Raw genomic sequence first — 22,979 nt, 5'->3', positions numbered from 1 at the left:
TCTTAATTATTATTAGTTATGGTTTATTTTATAAAAATAAATCATAAAAGAATGATAATATTTTTCAGGCAAAACAAGAGATCTATGACATCAAACAACAAAGACTTTCTTTAGCTCAAGATGAATATCATCATCTTACTGCTGCTCTTCATGGCTTAAGTAATTATCCATCTAATGTTAGTTTGTACTCTGTGGGTTCTTCAAGTAGTGGTAGCACTACTACAAAATATGATCCTGATTTATTGAAAGCTGATGTGGCTTTGGCTAAAGAAAGAGTGGCCCGTTTAAAGAGAGAACTAGATCAGATAAAAACTGAAGTATATTATAAAGAACAGGGAATAGAAGCTCTTGCGAGGTAAGTTAATAATATATAAAGATTTTTAAATTATTAATTTTATAGTTTTTAGTGATTTGTACAGGGTTCCTACATGCCTGGAAAGTCGGAATTTGTCAAAAAGTCAGGAAATTTGTCTCCTTGACTGCCTTGTTGAATTTTTGGTGTCAATGTGCTTGACTAAGTATAGCCATCTGAAGGCAGCAAGAAGTTACTGAATAATAAATAAATAATGGCTTTTTTTCAGTCACATAGATTTATGGTTGTGGATTAATAACAGACTAAACTACTTTAATTTAATAAAAAATTTTATTTTTAGTTTTAATAATTTGGCAATTGTAAAAACTATATAACTGTTAATTAGAAAAAATAACTAAATAAAAAGTTGGAGAAGCAACAGCATAGTGCATAGTAAGTCAAATGCTGTTTTATTTTGTCAATGTGCCATAGAATAAGGTGTGTGAGGGACAGGGAATTTGTACAAAGTTGGTCAGGGAAAGTTATGAAATATAAAACAAAAATTTGAGTAGGAACCCTATATGAATTAGACAAATAAAATATAAGCGATAAGTTACATATATTACATTAAAAGAGTAGAGAGGTTGTCTGTATGTGCACAGATTTTACCTCTAAAAAATTAGAAGTGATGAAATTGAAATTAGAAGAGGAAGTGATAGTAAGTAGGGAGGGAAAGAAAATAGGGAAAGATTGAAGGGAAGTATCGGATCATTGGGCATCTGCATCATAATTGTTGAACAAGTAAAAATACAGTTACAAAACAAAATATGTACAGTGATACAGTATAAAAACAAACATGACAAGTTTTCACATGTAGGCGCGTGTGTACAGCAAACAGGGGTATCAGATACAATGTTTTAACAATTACAAAGTACACGATTTATGATCACTTTATATATGTAATGTATACAAATACCGACACTTGATAAAGGAGTGGAGCATTATTATATAAAGTTAGATATAGAACAAAACATGAATATCAGTTATTGATATGGCTAAGTCATGTATTTACATGGTTAGTGCTGTAGATTGGGTTGGCAAAGAGATAAAACATTACAAAATTTAACATTAAAAACATTGAAGAACCTAGTAGATATAAACCCAGTGGGTCTAATTTGCATATGCACAGTACAGTCAAATCGCGGGTTGAACAAATTGGGTGAGTAGCCGGCCTACCTTAAATGATATCAACCAGTCTATCATTGGTCCAGATGTGAGATGTGGCTGTGTCATCCATCTTGCTGGCTAATGGAATTTGCGGGCCTGAGTTTTGTGTGTTGTGTATGAAATTCTTTATTTTTGTCCATAGTTTTTTGTTATCGAGAATGTCAGCAGGATTGGGGGGCCAGTTGAGTCCTGTTTGGAGACATTCTTTGAAGAGTTCTGCATGTTGTTGGTTGTATTTGTTGCAGCTGAAGAGAAAATGTAGCGTATCGTCTTTACTCTGTCCATCACAATCTTGGATGCTATCGATCTGCTTACCAAAACGGTGCAGGTATGATGCAAAGTTCCCATGTTCTGTAAGGCACTGGGTCACCTCTGTATCTGGGCTGAAGTATTTGGCTTTTGTAAGATGTGCAAGGGAAGGTATGAAGTTGTGACATATCCTTCCTGTATCAGTGCAGTCCCACTTTTTCTGCCACATATCATTGGTTCTAGTTTTGAAGATAATGTGCAGGCTGACTTGGCCAACTTGTCAGCCAATTTATTACCTTCGTAACCCTTGTGAGCTGGGATCCAACTAAACTGTAGGTTACAGTTTCACTCAGCATCTAGAACAGATGAATTCTTTTGGTAGTTTAAAATGTTAAGGGCCACTTTACTGTCTGTAAAGATGTTAATGTTACCCTTAAAATTTGTGGACTTTTATGAGGGCTGCACAAAATGACATCACAGATTGTAGTTTGTCTACCCCTGCTCTAAGGTCATCCAGATTGTATATGCTTATTGTAAGCTTGTGCATGTTTTGCTTTTCAGTTACCCTCTTATTATATATTGTATATATGTAGCTTGAGTTAGAAGAGGTATTTTAATCAATAAGTTAAAATTGTTTTATTTACTTTCATTTTTTAATTTCTTCTATTCTGTTTTCTTAATGTCATTTTAATGTGAAATATTTAACAATATGATATTTATAATTTTTAAAAAAGATTTATTACTTAAGTTTTTATCCTGTAATTTTAAAAGTTGAAAAATGTTTTGTATTGTAAGATTTATCTTATCAAAAGTTGTTGTTAATTTATTTTTTTTTTATGATTACTTTTCTTTGAAGTGCTATATTTTTAAATGAAAATAATATCAAATATTAACATTAATATTATTACTATATTTTAACAAACAGTATTATAGGTTTTATTTGCAAATGAATATATTTGTAAATAATACAGTCATTGACAAAAAAAAAATTATGCATCTAGATAGAAGTGTTAGTTGTTAGATGAGTTTTACAGTAATAAATATCTCAGACAAATATATAAATGATTATAGTTTTTGTCTGATTGAATGCCAGGTAATGCAATCAGTATCTTAAAATTGTTATCCTCAAATAGCATATAAAATGGCTTGAAGAAACTGTTTGGAATTTTTAGTGCACCTGTTGTTTGGAGATCTTTGAATGCTAGTCATGCCTGTATTGTCACATAAATACATTGTGCACAGCTGACAGTTTGAAAAAGACTGCACCATCAGGCTGAGGGAAACAAGCTGGTTATTTTGCCAAATTGATTTAAGCCAAAACAGTAATGTCTGGACCATTTTTGGCCTGACTCTGAAAAGGTTTTGGTGATATTGTATACATGAAGGCATATATGCAATGGGCAGGGAAGCATAAACTCTTTGGACTGGCAGTGTTGGTTTTTAAGAACAAATTCTGGTTCCATTTGGGAATGGACAACCATTATGCTAGTGTGTCGAAGACTATTGGTGAGTACTTCAATCCTGTCTATACTGTTGAGTGTCACATTGCTCTTACTGCTGGTCTTAAGAGCCATTTGGTATGTCAGTTATGACAGTCTAGAGTACCTTAGACTGGTGCAAAGGACATTGATGGCACAGTGATATGTTCAGAAAATTTTCTGCCCTTGTGCTACTTTTCATGGCTGGCTGCAACACCTAGCAAGATATAATGCTTGGCTGCACACAGCTCAGGTTTTCCAAGAATGTTTACATAATATTTTCACACTTCAGATTTGTCACCCATCCAGCATTTGAGAAGACCAGATGGGATGCCAGCTTTGGCTGTCTATGAGTATGAGGGATCAAGAGTGGCAGTTTTGCAATTGCCACTTCAGATCCTTCATATTTTGTGATCACATATATTTTAGGATAGCACATGGTTTTTTGCTCAACCATATTACTGTGAAATGACTGGCATGCTGCATATAAATGGGGAAGACTAGCATGCCAGAAATCCCGGGGTTACTGGTATACCACTTAAACTGTAACTAAAACATCAAATTAATCAGATCTAACAAAACTAGTTGTTAATTAAGTGTTAAAGGAAACATTCTTCCGAGTACAGTAGAGCAATGATTATCCAAATACTGATCAACCGAAACATCGGTTAACCGAAAGCATTCCAGTCAGCAAATTCAAATTTTTGCTAGTGCTGTGGCACTGCAATATTTGGCTGTCTTGGGCTACTCAAATATTATTTTTGTTGGTGTTCGTGTTTTAGCTGGCAGCACTGGTGGGACCATGAGAGGCTACTTAAGGATGCACCAGTATTTGAACGAGGCTTTTTTCTCATCATGAGTAGTGAGCTTTCCTTGTTTTGTATGGTGTTTTTCTGAGGACTGTGTGTGGGGACATGTGTTGTGCTAAATCAGAATGTTTTTGATACTAGATTAATTTCCAAAATATAATTTTTTTTGTTTTTATATTTTTGATATATATATTTTTCGTTTGTGCAAAATAAAGAAATAATTTTTAATGATACAATAACCACAATTATTATTTTAAAAAAATTTATGTTAGGCTTCACATTGACAAAAATTCAACACAAAGTGACATGCAACGGAGAAAATTTTCAACATGGGATATGTTAATATATTTTTTCGTACATGATCAGTTATCTGAATAACCCCAGTCCTGAATTCTTTCGGATAATCAATGCTCTACTGAACAATGCTAAAATGCTTTACCAATATCTTTGCCTGTTTTATTTAGTTAAAATTTGTTATGGATTTCATTGTCATTTTTTAAATGTTTATATTATTTTTAAATCATTTACATTGTATATAATATATTTATCCACGATAAAAGTTGTTTTAAATTTTTCAATTTTTATTTAAAATAATATGTTAGAATGTATCCCATTTAAATTCTTTTGATGTATATATATTTATAGAGTGGATCAACAGTTTTCTGATCAGCAAACAGGTTATAGTTTAGCTGAAGCTCAAGCAATTTTTGAAGAATTGCGCAATATTCAGAAATCTCTTAGTAGTGGAGAAAAAGAAAAAATTGAACTTATGCAAGTAAGTGTTCTTAAAAAATTTTAAATTATTTCATGTTGTTTTATGTTTTATTAAACACTGCTTATCTTTGTTCATTTAATCATTTATTCTGTTTAAACTTCCCATATTTATTTTTCTTGAATATGTGAATCATGTTGAAAAGATTAATACTTTGGATTAAACACTTTCTGAACAAAACAATATTTAATAGTTTATGTTTTAATGGAGAAAATGAATACTTTTCAGTAAACAGAAGAGAATTAAAAGAAGCGAAATTTTTATTTAATAAATGTACTTGGTAACACATGTAAATATGTATTCATTTTGAATAGATTAATAAGATTATATAGATTAATAAGGTAATATATGAGTCAAAAGAGAGTTGCAGAATTGATATTATTTAATATTTCATACTGACTAAATTTGTATTTTCATAGATTTTAATGCATACAATATGTTCATAACTATCAATAAATGAAAAAAATAAAAAAAAATATTTGGTTAGAAATTAATGTAATTATAGAATACATACAGCAAATGTAAAAATATTATTTTATAGTATGCATAATTACATTAATGTCTATTTGATTTTAATATAAAAATTAAATTTTTAGTTTATAATTCATTTTCAAGTGTAAATTGAGATGATAACTTATAACTTTGAGAATAAAGTTTGCATAATTTTGTGTTTAAATTTTTTTTAAATTTTACATTATTATTATGATAATGATGTTTTCAAGATGCACAAAATTACTGATTATTTAAAATACTTAAGTACTTAAAGCATAAGGTTATTGGTTATTTTTGAATGATTCTAGGGTTACAAATCCTGAAATACTAAGAATCCTTTTAAAGTTTATTAATTTTAATTTTTTCTAGAGTTTGGCAAGATTAAAAGAAGATTTATCATGTTTGCAGCCAGCATCTCCAGATGTCTCTACATTAAGTATTCCCCAAGAGAAACTTAGTACAGCATCACAAACAGATTTGTCTGGAGAGGTAAAAATTATGTTTTTGGCTAAATGTCTTATTAGCTAGCTTTAAAAATATTTTAATTTCATTAAGCTTAAATACCTGTGAGGGTAAAATCAAAAAGTAGATTGACTTTATCAAATTAGTATTTGGTTAGTTAGTGCTATCTTTGTTTAAAAATCCATTTAAAAGATGGAAACTTTACTGTCATATTACATCATTGTAGAACATAAGCTATGACCTGTTTACATAGATCCATTTATTGTAAATTATGTTTTGTTTAATCAATAGAGTATTGTAAGGAAACATCTCACATCACTGAAAACAAAGTTAAAATTTTAGTCTTCTGCAGGAAAATTGATGCCAATCTTGCTTTCGAATTGTTATGGTCCAATATTGAAGTGTATTGAGCAAAACAGAATTTTTGCAATGCTGCTGTAGCTCTCCAAGAGAGAAATGAGGGAACTGAAGTTGCCTTCTAAATTTCATACCAGTTGAGTGGCATGTTTTCAGTATCAGCTTTGGAGGTGCAGGATATACAGCAGTATGGTTAACTGACATTTTTATTTTCACTTGTGATTTTCTGTGTGGTATACATTGCTGGTAACATACAGGAAATTATGATTAAAAAATGCTAAGGAATGTTTTAATTTTAGGATAAAAATAACATATTATAATGCCTGTTTTTCAAATTGCAAAAATGTAAAATAGTAAAATCAGACACTACAATAAAATAAACTTTGAAAACATTATATAAATTATTTCAAAGAAAGTTTTTTTAGAATTCTTAGTTTTGCTTTCAATTGAAATAGAATGCTTTAATATAACAAGTATAAATTAAGTTTTAAGTTTTTACTATATAGTTTATATTCTAAATTTGTATTATTTTTATTTTACTTTTTACTTTCTTTTATAAATTCCTTATAACCACTTTATAGATGTGAAAATGTCTAAAAAGAGCCACAGTTAAACAATGGAAACTTTAATGTTTCTGAAGATGCTCAAAATCTTTTAATGAATATTTTGCAAAAACACTTTTTCATCCATTAATAAAATTACTTTCTTGTATGTTTAACAGTTTGTTTCTCTGATTATTCTTAGGCAGCAATTTCTTAGTTTTTATTCATTTATATTATTTGGAATTATATAACGTTTTCATTCTTCTATAAAATGCTGAAAATCTGAATAATACTACAGTATTATTAAAGTTTAGGATGTTTTGTTTTTTTAATAACAAAGAATTTATTGTGACAGTTTCTTTTCTAGTAGTTGATTGATTATATTTATTATATTGACTTAAATTTAATAGCTTCTTAGTTTGGAAAATTTATTAATATTAGCATTACTTATTTAGATTGGACGTGTTGGTGCACGTTTGGCAGAAATGGCTCGTATGAGGTTACAATATGATGAAGCTAGAAAACAAGTTCACAAGATCCAACAAGAACTAGCTGATCTTGAAGACAAAATGGCCCCTGGTCAAGTTGAATCAGATAAGGACAGGTAGAGTAACAAAATATTTGAAACTTGAAATTTTTTTATATTATTATCCACTGAAAACTCTTTCAAATCTGGACATTAAAATAATTTCTGAAATTATTTTACTCTTTATTATTTAAATAATGTACATAAATTAAATTATTTTGATTATAAATTTTTTACAGTGACTATTATTATTATTATTATTATTTTTTGTGTATGTATACATTTTTAATGTAACAGATTTTTAAAAATCTTGCTTTAATTAATTTAATTATTACTTAAAACAGAAATAACACTAATAAATTCAGAAAATTCTAGAATTTTAGAAATGTTTATACTGTATTTTGAAATAAAATAAACTAATTTGTTTGCTATTTAGTGTATACTTAAAATTTAGGTTCCAATTTATTTATAATTGGAATTGTATTTTTCTCAGAAAGTTTCATTATTTTAAAATAAATATTTATCAAAATTTTGCAAATAAAATGTTTTTAAACATTTACTGCTTGTTTAATAATTATATAAACAATAAACATGGATGAAACAATTACATATCTCATCTAGTGTTTCTATCCCTCTCCCCCTCTGTCTTTGTGCTTGTGTGTTTATTTTAAACTTAAAATTTGAGAATATAGTTGTTTCATCCTTTGCATTATACTTATGTAATACTACTGTATTTTCATGGATTGTACAGCATGTCAGTGTATCTGGGAGACCAAGAAATCAGATATTTCTGTAAGGAATGCCAGTTTAGCCCAGGGAATGCTGGTTTAAGTGAGGTTATACATCCTTATCTAGAGGGCACATTAAAAAAAAATAATAATAAAAAATAAAAAAATTTTTATTCTAAAACTGTGAAATTGTCAGCTGAAATTGTAGTTTTTGATGTAATATCAAAAACTACAATTATATCTTTAATTTCATTTTGTCCTCTTTCTAACAATGTAACATACTCATGGAATTTTGAAAGTATGTTTTTTGTAATTTTATTCAAAAACTCAAAAAATAAACATAATAAATTTAATTAAGAAACTTACATCATTAAGAAATTAAGAAATTATCTCAACTTACATCAATTAACATCAGTTTTGTTTGAAATTCGAGAGAAATGTGTTATTTTTAAGGTTAGGGTAGATGGTCAGTGTAGCCTACACTGATTAACAACTATTACTATTAACATTGATAAATCATTAATTGTTTTATTGTCTTGTAAACAGAAAACACTTCCTTATTTTAAGTCAGTCAAATTACAATGTTAATATTTTACTGTATTGGGAAGAATGTTTTCTTTCCAGTACAGTAAAACATTTAATTAACTAGTTTTGTTAGATTGATTAATTTTATATTTTAGTCAGTTTAACTGTTATGCCAGTAACCCTGGAGTTTTCAGCATGCTGGTCTCCCATTTATATGTGGCATGCCAGTCATTCTGCAAAAATACTGTAACAAAATATTGCTAGTTGTAAGATTTTGAAATTTAATTTGTAAATAAAAAGTTCATTATCAGCTCTTTTATCAAATCTAAAAGAGAAGATTGAAAGAGTTTTGATAAATATACTTTTAAGCTTTGAAAAATTTTGAAATATAATATCTATCAACTTTCACACAGTTCTTTTGTCAATATTAATTTTAAATAAAACATAGTAATGAAAAATAATATTTATTAAATGTTGTCTAAATTTTACAATGAAAATAATATACATCAAAATAAAAAAAATGATAAAATTTTCTTAATGCTGATTTTTTAAATATGTTTTTATGATATTTCTTGATATCATAAAAGATCAATGGAAATTAATTTTTTAGATGCTTCTGAATCTTGATATTTTCTTGTGACTATAAATTTTTTTTATTGATTAATTGACTTCCTTGCATTTTTGTTCAGTATTCATCTTATCCAATAATTAGATTTTTCCATAATAGGCTGAAATATGGTTATGAAAAGATATGTGATGATATGATAGACATTATTCTGAAAGAATTCCTAGAACTAAGAAAATTTTAATTTGTAACATATACTTTAAATTTTGCAAACAATGTTATTGTAAGCAAAATAATAGCTAACTTAATACATACTTAAAAGCAATGGCTGCATTCAGCAGACTTGACTGTTCTGGAACACTTGATTGTTTTTCTGCTGAGCACCCTCTGTAGTAGCATTAATTCTGAAAATGTTGAGTTTTTTGATGCCACAGTTAATACCTGAATTTATTTCTGGTACCTTTGGGTACTTATAACTGAAAGATGGTTGCATTCATGCAGAAAGTGATGTATATATTATTTATGCATCTGAAAGTGTGCACTACAGTATTAATCCACTCAAAAAACATTTATTAGCAACTAAAAACAGATACACGGGTATTCTGCAGTTTACAAAAGTTTGCTTTATGCTACTTTGCTTTTACAAAAGGCCTATATTAATACATCTTTTTTTGCTAACCTAAGGAAATCCAAAGAGGCTTTTTACTTTTATGAATAGTGTTTAGCTTTTGTTTTTCAAAGAGAATTTTATAGGCATTGTTCACCTGAGCAGTGAGTGGAGGCTCCAAGCTCCTTCCCTGTAACCATATTCAGTTTCAATCCATCATAGCTTTGAACTGTATCTGTGAGTATATGTGCTTTGTTTATTTATTTTGTTAATCTGTTAGCAAAAGTAAAATGATAAAATGGAAAGTCTATTGCTTGAGTGGATTGATGGGCATATGAAGCATGCTGTTCCATTAAGTTATTTTTAATTAAGAAGAAATCTGCCAATCTTTTCAATAAGCTGAAAAAAAAAATGGATGATGGTGATGAAAATATTGCAAACATGGAATTTAAAGGGAGTCATGGATGGCTTGATTGGTTTTACAGAGATGCAATTTCATAGTTTAAAGGTTACTGGAGGGAGTACTTTGGTGTTTAGTTGTAGTGTAAGTACAGTAGTTACTGAAACTACTGTACTTACACAACCTATATAAAGTAGAAATATATTTATAAAATAAGACTTTCTACAACCAAAAATCAGTGCAAAGTATGGCTAAGCAATAAATAACAAATGTTTTCATAACCCCTTCTGGGTTCTTAATCCTCAGGTTTTCTTAATTCTAAATAAGCTGAATCTTCCAAAATCATTCAAGAATATAAAATTGAACAGTAAGATGAAGAGTTTTCATCCCGATGTGATATGCAGATAGGTATTCTTCAGCTGTGTAATCATATTATTTCTGCTTTTACTATGTGTTAATATTATTTTAGGGTTTTTTTTGTAATTTTAAATAAATTTTGAGTCTAGGAATACTCACAATTTTTTCCTTTATAAATTAATGGTAATTACTTCTTTCTATGCCATTTTGATTTATCAAAGGTTTCACAGAAATACTCTACTTTTATTGTTAAATTGCATCAACTTTACTTTAAAAATTTGACAAAGTTTGTGAAAATGAGCAGAAATTATTATAGTGCCACTATCACTTGAACCAACATGTAATTCATCATTCAGCAGATCTGTAGATGCAGATGATCATGCATATCATTTACTGCTACCATATCTCTATTCAGTTAGGACTGTTGAGTCTGGTAAATGCAGTCAATTTTTGATTTCTTGAAATTTTGCTTGCTTATATTCTTATGTACAAGTATTAAATCTGTTTTAATTTATTAAATATATTTTAAGAAATCTTTTTAAGTAAAAGTTTATTATTGTCATGAATTAGTGATTATTTCATATACAGAAATTATCAGATCAAAAATATAAATTTGTAATGTATAATTTTCAAAGAACTTTATATTTATGTTAAATTAAAATAATTATATAAAGTTATAGTTTTGATTCTTAAGCCAGTTTTAAATTATTGAGCAATTTATTACCATGTTTTATTAATAATTTCAGTTTTATTGTTACCAAATAAATAATGTATTGAATCTGTTGCCATTATCATCATCATGAACATTGCATATATTATATTTACAAATTAAATTTTATAAATAGTAGTTCATAAAAAAAGTTTGTGTTATACTTAATTATGATTAGAAAATCATGTCTTGTATTTTCTAGTAGCTTCATATGAAATTCTTCTGGAATGCTAATGAGATTTTTATATCTAAAAAATATAAATAATTATTTTTGAAATAATTTTATAGTAAAAGTATTTCTCAAAATTTGCAAAAATATGTGATTATTTTAAAAATTATTTAAAAGTTTCTTATCTATCTGTTTGTTTATTTGTTAAAGTAAGTAACTTTGAAAAAGATTTTGAAGAATATGTTTATTATTTTTTTTTTACTCTAAAATATCTTGTCAAAATATATTTTCAAAAGACACAAAAAGCATTCAAAAAAATTCATAAGAAATTGCTAATTCAGAATCTAGTGCAATGTTATAATTTTATCTCTAACCTGCTAATTTTTAAGTTATAGCATAGAAAATCTAGATAATAAGTACAGTAGAGAATCGATTATCGGACTTAATTGGGGACTGGGGTTAGTCGGATAACTGAAAAAATGGATAACCGAAAAGTATGAAAAAATACATTATTAGTATAGTATATTAGTATATCCCATGTAATTAGTATATCACTGTTAACCTACTTTGCATTGAATTTTCATTGATCTTAAGCCTAACTATAATTTTTTTAAAATAATACTCATTGCTATTGTATCGTTAAAAGTTATTTCTTTATTTTGCACAAAATAAATACAAAAATAAAGACAAAGTAGAAAATTAAACCTTGTTTAAATACTGGCCTCTCTTTCATGGTCGAGCCAGTGTTGCCAGCTAAAACATGCAAAAATTTAACAAAAATAATATTAAAGTAGCCAAGACATAGCCAAATATTGTAGTGCCACATCACTAGCGGACAATTGAATTTGCCGACTAGAACGCGGTCGGTTAACCGATGTGATGGTTGATCGGGGGTCAGATAATCGATGCTCTACTGTATTGGGTTTTCAGGATATTTTGGAATATATTATCTTATTTGTTCAAAAATAAGTTTAAATTAAACAGTGCATGTGGATTGTGGGTTGATATATTTTTTATTTTGACTCATAAGATTTTGCAGGATTTTGCTCTTGTAAGGCAGCTGTTTAGAATTAATAAATAGATTGAGAAAAATTAATCCATTGGCTATTATGGTTACTAGATTTGAGGCTAATTGACTTTTTACTTTGACACTTTTTATATGCAATAGATTATCCATTAGACATTACTGTTGATCCATGCATTCTCTTGCATAGTTTGTTCTGTTTGTTTTATCATCAACATAGGAAATTATTTACTTCCTACAAGTAATTTATTTTATATTGCTATGATTTGCTCTACTTATAGTTTAATATATTTTATTTTTCCATTGTTTTATTCTTTATCAGAATTTTCTCATTATCTTATTTAAAGATATCAAAATTTTTTTAATATAGTTTCATACTATTGTATTTTATTTAAATAATTGCATATATGCTGTGATCTTTTATTTGTGGAAGATATAGGATACAGTTTCAAACTGGATCATATGCTGTAAACATAGCTAGCCATGGCACCATAAATTGGCATTGACTGATTATTTGTATTCTTTTTCCTATATTTTTTATTTTATCCAATATAATTATTTTGTTTATATTTGATAATTTTTAAGTAATTAAAATTATTGACTTTTGAGACAAGTCTAGTACTACTAAGAAATTGTGGCAATTCAAATTTATTGGCTAATATTTTCTACTTTCCATCCTCAGTAATATTTTACTGTATAATGTACATCATATAATTGTTTTTTTAACATATTTTAAATTATCCAGACTTTTATCTTTTATTTGTGTACAGTTTTGCTGTTAGATAAATAACATAATTTTATTGAAATTATCAGATTGTTAAATTGCATCAACCAGCACAGTGTTGGACTGATTTCCCATAGGTCAGAAGTTAAATTTATTACTCAGCTGTTTCTACAACTTTGATAATTGACTCAAAAATCTTTTTATCTACCCAGTCTTGGCTGTATATATTGCAAATTACACTGATCAAGCAAAATATTAATATCATTTGACATAATGATAGAAGCTGGGAGGTTCCATTTGAACACACATATGTCAACTGCTTCATAAGCAAGAAACCATCATGAAGAACTGTAAGTTGTAATGTGTAATGCAACCAAAATGACAGAATTTGTCCTCTGTCAAAGTAAGTTTGACAGAGGCCAAATTCTGATGGCAAGATGGCTGGAAACAAGTGAAACGTGCAATGCCATAATGTTGTAAATGCCAAAAAACAAACTTTTCAGGAGAGAGAAAAAAACACTTTTTCTAATGAACAAACTTTAATCAAATGCTATAAAAATTATTTTAACAATTTACACTTTGGAATAAAACATTAGGTTTAATTTCAAACACCTAAGTATGATGGTAAGGAAACAAAAAAAGTTTAAAAACAGGGTTAGAGCCGTAACGTTGTAAATGTCAAAAACAATTGCAATCATAAAATTAATGTTTCTACAGCTGAAAAACAGTTTTGAATACCAAAAACACTTACATTTAAATTATTAAACACAATTTACAAATTCAATATCAATTTTAACATTAAAAACTAGCAATAATCTATTAGTGACTGCTTCCTGGCTTCAACAATGTTGGGCCCACAGTTTTGTTACTTGAACTGGGCTGTAATCTTTATCAATTGTAATATAATTATGATAAATAAAGGAAAATATAAACAATAAGGTATTAATTTAGTGTAGGTATTAATTAGTGTAATAAAAGTTAAAATGTATTTAAAAACTTCAAATTTGAAAGATTAATGGAAGTTCGAATATCATTATATCAAATAATAAGATGATACAGGTTAACTATTAATAAACCGGCATTCAGTTATCCGGTTCTGTCAAAAACTCACTGCGTTACAAATTGGAATAACAAAATGATATAAATGTAAATCGTAACATTTTACGCGCCAAAAGTCGTGGCTTGCACATAAATTCATCTTCAAAATATAGCCACTTAGAGTGCCACTATCGCCACAATATTTTTTTGTAGGAAAAAACATTGCATTTAAAATTAATTTCTTCAATAAAATGTATTTTGAGAAAAATGGCATTTACAACCTTATGGCATTGCACGCTTCAAGTATCTCCAAAACAATGAGGCTGATGAGGTGCTCACCATGACTGCATGGAAATATCTGCTGGGAATGGTCTGAAAAGGGGAAAAACCTTAAACCATCAGCAAAACATTGATCAATTGCATGTTATTGACACCAAAAGGGGAGTGAAAACTGAATCAGCTTGTAAAAAGCAACAGAATGGCAAATGTTGTACAAATTGTAGCTGAATTTAATGAAAAAAACAATAGAAAGGTATCCCAATGCAAAGTGCACAGAACATTGTTGCACATGAAGCTATGCAGCTATTGGCCCATCAAAGAGTCTTATGCTAACACCAATGCATTATTGACAGTGGCTAAATGCTATTGATAATGGGCTAGTGGACCTTCGATTAGTGAAAGATTTTTTGGTCCGACAAATCCCAATTTTTGTTGCATTTGGTGAATGACAAGGCCCACTGTGTTATTTACTAGAAGAGGAACTGACACCTGGATGCACTGTTGGAGGTCATGCAATGCTGTAGAGCAGCGGTCTGCAACCTTTCTGACCTCGCAGATCATTAATCTCACAATTTTGAACTCCGCGGACCACTATCACGAATTTTTTTAAACGATACAAAATCTGTAGAATAATGATCATAAAAGTTCAATTTTACTATATTAATATGAAATTTGCTTGTTAATAACAACACATTAATGCAAGCATAAGTTCATTGCTACTTGTTTGAAATAAGTTTATGGATTCTTAGCACTTTTCCACCAAGGACGACAATCACACTCACAATTTTTATTGTTTATTATTTATTATTTATTGATAACAGTCACTTCGTATTTGGTTTTAGATTCAAATAAAAAACCCCAGTGAGTGAAAAAAGCAACTAAGCATTTTGCATTTCTTTCGTAATACTTCATGTAATCTTCAGTTGATCAATGTCCAAATTTCTCTACGGACAATCAATGGTCCACAGACCACCAGTTGCAAACTGCTGCTTTAGAGGATATTCTGTTGGGAAGCCTTAGATCACATTATTTGATAATATTTGTATTTTGTGTATCTTACAAATATTGACCACTCAGTTGACAATATTTGTAAGATACACTTACAAATATTGTCAACTGAGTATATTCTTTCATGAGCATGACATTCTTTGATAAAGATGTCCTTTTTCAAAAGGACAATGTGTTTTGCCATAAGGTGCATAATGTTTGGGAGTAGTTTGAGGAACATGATCAGGAGTTTGGCAAGTTGTCCTGGCAGACAAAATTTGCCGGAGCCCAATCTCCATTCTCAAAATCCTAGTTATGTAACTGTTCATTGTTCTTATCTTGGAGAGTCTGGGCTGTTTTAACAGTATGCAGTAGAGCAATAGCATTTTAAGCATGTAGTCATAATATTTTACTAGATCAGTGTATATGTAAGCTTTTATATAGAAATGATGATTTAATGAAAGTTTAATTTTGCTTTTAGCATCCATCATTGCAAATATTTTTACATAATTTGATTACTTATAAAAATTGATAAATTGGGCTATTTTAATTTATGAACAATAGCAATCTGATACAGCAATTGGTTTGGCTTTATACTAGTGATCTTTGAGAAACTAGTCCAATATCATACTATTTGAATCCAGTAGTAGTAGTTAATGAAATTAGAAACTGGATTATTTATATGATGGCAATATTGAAAGCACAATGTCTCCTTATATCACTGAGATTTTAATAAAATATATATCAACTATTTGACATAGAAAATTTATGTTATGTCAGATTGTTTTTTTGCTTAATGTTAACAAAATCTGTATTTAAATATTCTAATGAATATTTATTTAATTATATTTTTTCTAAGGTAAGGATACTCTTATATACTCCCACAACTGCTGTAAATGAATGGGCTAAATTTGGATATAATGATTATAAATTAGAAATGAATTTGGCATTAGAGTGTGGCATTAGGCACCTTCTTGTATCAAAATTAATTAATTTAGATTTATGGCAGTTGTGGGAGTATATTTGCTTAATAATGGGTTTTTGATTGGTGTGTATATTTGATACTCTTATTAAATTAGTGTTTGTGAATAAAGATAAATCAAAAACAAATTTCATTATTAATAATATTTACTATAGCTTTCTTCTGTTTTATGTTATTAATTTAATAAGAGAAGAAATTGATATTAATAATAAAGATGATATCTAGAAAGTAGTATAAGTATTTTATTAAGTCACATAAATCTTTATTTAAGTTACATTAATATTTACCAAAAATGAAATAGGAATATTTGAATATATCAAAAACGTTTCTATTTCTAAATCTATATTGTTTTAAATGTTAAAAAATTTAATTTTATTCATGAATTCAAAGAACATATTAATTTAAAGTAAATTGTTGAATATTAACTGAATATCTCAATTGTCTATTATCTTGAATTATATTAAACATTCTGTTTTCATATTTGGCTTCATAAAATTCCACCATAAAATTTTAACTCCCAAACCATTTCCCAATTATATCTTCAAAAATATTTTAAATGGCAGCTTTAACAGTGGAAATTGTAATGTTAGTGTTTAAGAAAAATGTTTATTATCGTTTGTAATAATTTAATTATTATAAAAATTTCTTTCTTCTCTAAATAAATCTTATGTTACTCTAAAGAAATCAGTAGAAGAAACAATTTTTGAAATTAAAAAAAATATACTTGCAAAAAGTATCTGTTCTAATTACTATTATTTTATAAATAAAAAAAAAAATAGTTTTTATTTGGAAAGTTAGAATTTCCTTTAAAATGTAAAAATAGTTTATTTTTAACTATTCTATTAATTGAAACTATGCATGTTACTTTGTATTTTTCTTTTAATAACAATTACAGTTTAAATATAATAATAACAATTCTTTCAATGATATTTTTAAGATGATTTCATTTATATGATGTGTTGAAAGTTGGTTCAAAAATATTTTATATACTCTAATGCGTATTTTCTTTCCATTTTTTTTTTTTTTCTTACAAGAAAAATATAACTATATGCAGTGTATCATAAACAGTTTATTGAAAATATTTTGCATGCTGAAAATGGCAAAAATTATTCGGTTTTCTTTCAAATAAAGAAAATACTATCTTAAATTTATTTACTTTTAAACTTTGTCTTTGCCTGCTGCATCCTATGCATGTCTCAGTTTGTTTGCTTGCATGGCCTAGGCTTCTACTGATACAAGAGAAGGAACAACTCCTCCGTGAACTTCGTAGTATCAACACCAAGAGCCGATCTGAAAGTGAAATTTCTTCTATTCATAATGAAATATCCAAGTTAGAACAGGACCTCAGTAATGCCATGGAGATGTCAAATCGGGCTATTGCTGATAGGTAAGCTATGGGTAACATAAGGTGGCTCTTATTTCCTTTTTGCTGTTCGTTGATTGAGTTTGTCTCTAAATACTTACATGAATATGTTTGGCATTACTTTAGAAAGTGGAAAGTAAAATAAAATTTTATTTGCAGATTAAAATTACATGAGCAGAAAAATGTTCTTCTTCAAAAGTTGAGAGATGCAATGCGATTAACAACATTTTTGGAATCGCAATTAAAAAGGTAAACTTTGAATTTGATTGAATTATTGTTTCTTGTTTATTCTTCGTGATATATATGAATTAGTCTGTTATTATCTTGTAGTTTACTTCCCATTTTTCTTATCTGAGGCATTAATTTCAATAATAAAAAAACTTTAAAGATTTTGGTTTTGCTATTATTATTATTTATCTGTAGTACTAGTTTCATATTTTTACAATTTTAATTGTTCTTTATATTAAGATTTTATTAAGACTTAATAATATTAGATCTAAAACATTGAAATTGATTAAATAAACTATTAATATTACAGAACAAAAATATATTATAAAACAGAAATTCAATTAAATAAATTGTCAATTTTCTTGGATTTACAAGATATTTTTTCTTAATTCAAAAATATTGATGAGAGTGCATTTATCAAAACATGGTGAAAATATATAAACTATAATACAAAGAATTTACTTCTTTCTAAAACAGAGATGCAAAAGTAGAAATGAAATGTAATGTGGTTTAGTAAATGACAAGTTTTGCATTGGAAATATTTTTGCTCAAGAAAACCAATTTCAACATTATATTTCATATTCTGCAATTCTCTTTATGAAAGGAACAGATTTATTATTTTCAGCATTCATATATTTGGAAGTTTTTTTTTCATATCTTTTGAAATCAATTTTTATTCTTTGAGTTACTTATTATTATTTAAAGAGGTAGTGATAAGAAATTTTATATTAATTAACAAAGCAAAGATAAAAATTTTTGCCTCTGGTAAATCAAACAAAATTTTTAAGAAGTTATTGTATTTTAAATAAAGAATGAACCTTTAACAGCATAAACATGTCAAGCATTGAAATATTTAATTTAATTACAATATTAGTCTTAAAATATACATGTAAACATTTTTATCAATTTATTTATTTATTTTTTTTCTGTAGTGTATCTACAAGTTCATTATCAATGTCTTCAAGCAGTTCTCTTGGATCTTTGAGCACTGGTTCTCTTTCGGCAAGCAGCAAAGGTTCTTTAAGCAGTTTAAGTTTTACAGATATTTATGGTCTTCCTCAATGTTCTGTAGATCCATCTCTTCAAGATCTTCATAAAAGAGTTGGTCATCTGCTGCAAGGTAGCACACAAAGTATAGCATCTTCCTTAGTAGGTTATGAAGATTCTCAATCTGTTCCATTTGGTCAAAATCAAAGTGGACCTTCACTTTCACCTCGATCTTCATTATCATCAATTTCACCACCTGTTTCACCATATGAATATGGTCCACCTCCTACTTACGAACAAACAAATACAGAAAAAATTAAAAAGTCACAAAAATTAGAAGAAAAATTTAATGACTTCAAATTATTACCAGGACTTATTGAATCATGTCGTTTAGAACAGGGAATGACTATTGATACAAACATTCGGCAATTACAATCTGCACCTGCTGTATCTCATCAAAATCGGCCATCTTTTAATTCATTATCTGCAGCTGATCCTCATCTACCTAAAAATATCTATGATTCTGGGAGTGATGTTACAAGTAATCCACCACTTAGTCCCATATGTGAATTATCTACAGATCAAGATGAATTACAAGCCACAGGCTTAGCTATTTCAAATAACAGAAGTGTTTCAGCAGCAGTTAGTGATGAATCAGTTGCTGGAGATAGTGGAGTTTTTGAGGCATCAAATAAAAGGTATATTTTTAATTATTTTTATATTGAAAAAATATATATATTGATTATTTATAATTTAACCAAAATCTCTTAATATACTTAATTTTAAATAAAAATTTGAGATGCTAAATTTTATTTACAGTAACATGTTCAGTTTTTTGAAATGTATTAACTTGTAAAATTAACACAATTAATCTGAAGAAAATTGACTAAGATCTATTGTCAAACTGCTTAAATTGTGTGCTGTAAATAAATTAATGCAAAAATCTGAAATCAACATTGTTGTTAATTATTAACAGATTTTTTTTCTTGTTTTTTTTTAAGATTATGTTACCATGAAATGCTCAGTTGATCAAAGTTTGTCTTTCTTTCAAAAAAAAAAGATTATTAATATTTAATGGTATAGTTGTATTTGCAAGTTTTCCAGGTTTACAGACATTACATCATTATGAAACAAAAAATAAGATAATATATCTTCAAAATGAATAATTTTGAGAGTCAATATGTGCAATAGAACAAAATAAATCAAAAGTATTATATTGAAATTCATGAATTAGCCAATTTAACAAAATTAAACAGCTAACATTGAGCTCAAGTTAATAGAATATGTGTTGAAATGAAAGAAGTTATGCAAGAAAAAATATTACATTAATATTATCATAATAATTTCTGTGCACATATCGAACAGTTTTGCATACAGTGAGATGAGGTAGAAAAATTTACAGTATATTTTTTATCATAACATTGTACTCAATTTTATTTCATAACTTAATCTAATGAAGTTCAATAAATTTTGTAATTTTAATTTTTAGAAATATAGATACCTAGAAAATAAAAATAATCAATATTGTAAATCGTCTTCATTATCATTATTTTAAAATATTGAAATTAGCAACACTGTTTACAAAACATGAATAAAAGTTAAAATTATAGAATAAAGAAGCAAAGAAAAGTAAAGAAGTAAGAGAAAAGGAAGTAGAAATATAATAATAGAAGTAGAAAATATGCAATGAAAATTTGAATAAAATAATATATAGGCAGAGTCAATTTTTGTTGTTTCAACTTGGACGTTATAAATACAAAATTTAATCAATACTTGATTAAATTTTATGTACCTGAAAATTATTATATAGATATTAATTTGAGTATCTACTTGTATTTACTGATATAATCTCTATGTTCCTTTATTCAGTTTCATTTATTTTAAAAAATTATAAAGACAATGAAACTGAACAAAAGAGTATCAACAAATTTATAAAATTACTGATACAGTGCTTTGTTGATTTAAAACAAACATATTAAAATTATTTCTTAAAAACAGTATCTGGCTCTAAAAAAATTTTTTTTTTTTAAATTTTGATCTAACAAAACACTATCTTAAACAACATGTTTCTATATTAAAATTTTATTTTATGTTGATTTTATATTAAATTTCTTAATGTTTTATATAATCTTTCACACAGTCACAATTGTAGGAAGAATGGGTGATTCTAAGGAAGTGAGGGAAACAGTTTTAAATGATGAAAAAAATATATTGAGGATTTTGCATAGTGTTCTTATTTGTAGAAGCAAATTTATATTTTAGTTTCTTATGTCTGTTATTTAATAATTGTTCTCCTATTTTTTCAGATTGGGTGGTGATTGTCTTGGTTTAAGTGAAATGAATTTAGAAACTGCTCAGGTGCAAGTGAAATTGAGGTAAAATAAGATTTCAAAGTTCATCTAATAACTATGTTACACTTAAAACTGGCTTACTTACATAGCAAAATCAAGAAAGTATTTTATATTACTGTATTTACTTGAATAATCTGCACCCTCCAATAGTCTGCACATCCCATTTTTTAAGATACTGGTTAAATGTTAAATTTAATTTATTACATATTTAATAAATTTTACTAATTTATGGTTGTAACATAATAGCAACCTTTACTCTCACTGTTTTGTAGCATTCAATGTGATGGTGCTCAGTTTAAAAGTCCACACGATATTAAATGATGATATACAAATAATTTATATCTGCTACAAATTGCAGATAATTTATTTTAATACACATTGATAAAAATAAATTAACTTGCTAATTAAATGGAAGTAATACTTTTTTACATTGTTTAATTTGAATTGAAGGTGAAAACATGCTAATAGTCCATTATCTTAAACTAAGTGGTAATATAGGTATAACGATTATTTATTCTTAGTCTCAGTAAATATAACTTACATTATTTATCTTCATCTTCACAAAATTAATAATGCAAAATGCTTAATAATAATGTTTATAACTATTGATTACATTCTGTCATTATATTAAGCAAAGTCATTTAGTTGATAAGCAAAATTTCTCACTAGCAAAGTAAGAAAAATGCTTAGTAACTGGAAGCACCTTGGAGTTTGAAAACCAAATTTTTTGAAATAATTGAGCATTTCAACTTTTTTTTTAGTGTTTTGGAAAAATATGCACATATTATTTGAGTGAATATGGTTTCTTTTAATAAACTGTATTAAAAAAAACCATTGTAATGTGCAGTTTTGAGAAATTCAGTATCATGTGTAATGTTTGATAAAGAATATTTAAGAATGTGTTGAATTTTTGATTTTATATGATTGAAGTGATAGTGAATGTGTAGTACACAGACAAACAATTTTGTTCTCTTTTTGTACTGCTTTAATTCTTGTTCCTCAGATTAAATAAGTCGGATCGTCATCAACAAGTTTATAGATCTAATAATCATTATTCTGGAATTTTTAGTGGTAAATACTGAAATTATGAATTTATAACTAATATATTATTGTCATAGATGATTTTAATATTTCTAAACATGTTGAAAATATATTTCTTTTGCAAAAACGAAATAAAAATGCTAATAATTATTATGGTCAACATAAATTTATCATATTGAGCCTAATCATCATATGGTGTATATTGTATTATAAGTGTTTTACTTCTCAAAAATCTATATTTTTACAAATATTTTTAAGAAATTCTAAAATATAATAGAATTGAGAAATAATGGTTATGAATTTTTTAGTAATTATTATTAATAGAGAGGTTGCAGCCAATGTTTTCATCGCGAAAACGTGTATGTCGGACATTCAGCGCAGCCTTCCTGTAAGCCTAGAAATTTGACAATGGCATTTGGAACATCAGTGGAATCATGCTCGACGTACCAAATGCCACTGTCAAATTTCTAGACTTACAGGAAAGCTTCGCTGAACGTCTGACGTACAAGTTTTTGCAATGAAAATGTTGGCTGCAAGCTCTCTCTATTCACTAAAAAATAGTAATCTGCAATTTGTATTTATAGAAATAACAAATATTGAATTGAAGAAAAAAAAAATGAACAGTACTTGTCTAGTATGACAATAAAGATTAATTTATAAATTGTATTGAAATATAAAACTAGATTTTATATTGTATTATAATATAAAT

General features: G+C 27.5%; 1 protein-coding gene across 4 annotated transcripts in view; it reads left to right on the top strand.

Annotated features, from left to right (window-relative positions):
• The window catches only part of kibra (WW and C2 domain containing protein kibra), a 68,073-nt gene that overhangs the window by 22,732 nt on the left and 22,362 nt on the right, over positions 1-22,979 (top strand). For 3 of the 4 annotated variants that reach the window (XM_067270195.1, XM_067270197.1, XM_067270196.1), the window contains exons 4-11: positions 69-355; positions 4,701-4,830; positions 5,689-5,808; positions 7,136-7,284; positions 17,523-17,687; positions 17,823-17,912; positions 18,824-19,576; positions 21,185-21,253. In XM_067270195.1, coding sequence (XP_067126296.1) covers positions 69-355; positions 4,701-4,830; positions 5,689-5,808; positions 7,136-7,284; positions 17,523-17,687; positions 17,823-17,912; positions 18,824-19,576; positions 21,185-21,253 — 1,763 coding nt within the window. The remainder of the gene's footprint in view (positions 1-68; positions 356-4,700; positions 4,831-5,688; positions 5,809-7,135; positions 7,285-17,522; positions 17,688-17,822; positions 17,913-18,823; positions 19,577-21,184; positions 21,254-22,979) is intronic. The other variant, XM_067270198.1, reaches the window with a different exon arrangement.

This window comes from Centruroides vittatus, unplaced genomic scaffold (genome assembly GCF_030686945.1).
Source record: "Centruroides vittatus isolate TY-2023 unplaced genomic scaffold, ASM3068694v2 contig_364, whole genome shotgun sequence".
NCBI classification, from domain to species: Eukaryota; Metazoa; Arthropoda; class Arachnida; order Scorpiones; family Buthidae; genus Centruroides; species Centruroides vittatus.
Note: the sequence above shows the minus strand (reverse complement) of the source record. Positions and strands in the feature narration are given on the sequence as shown.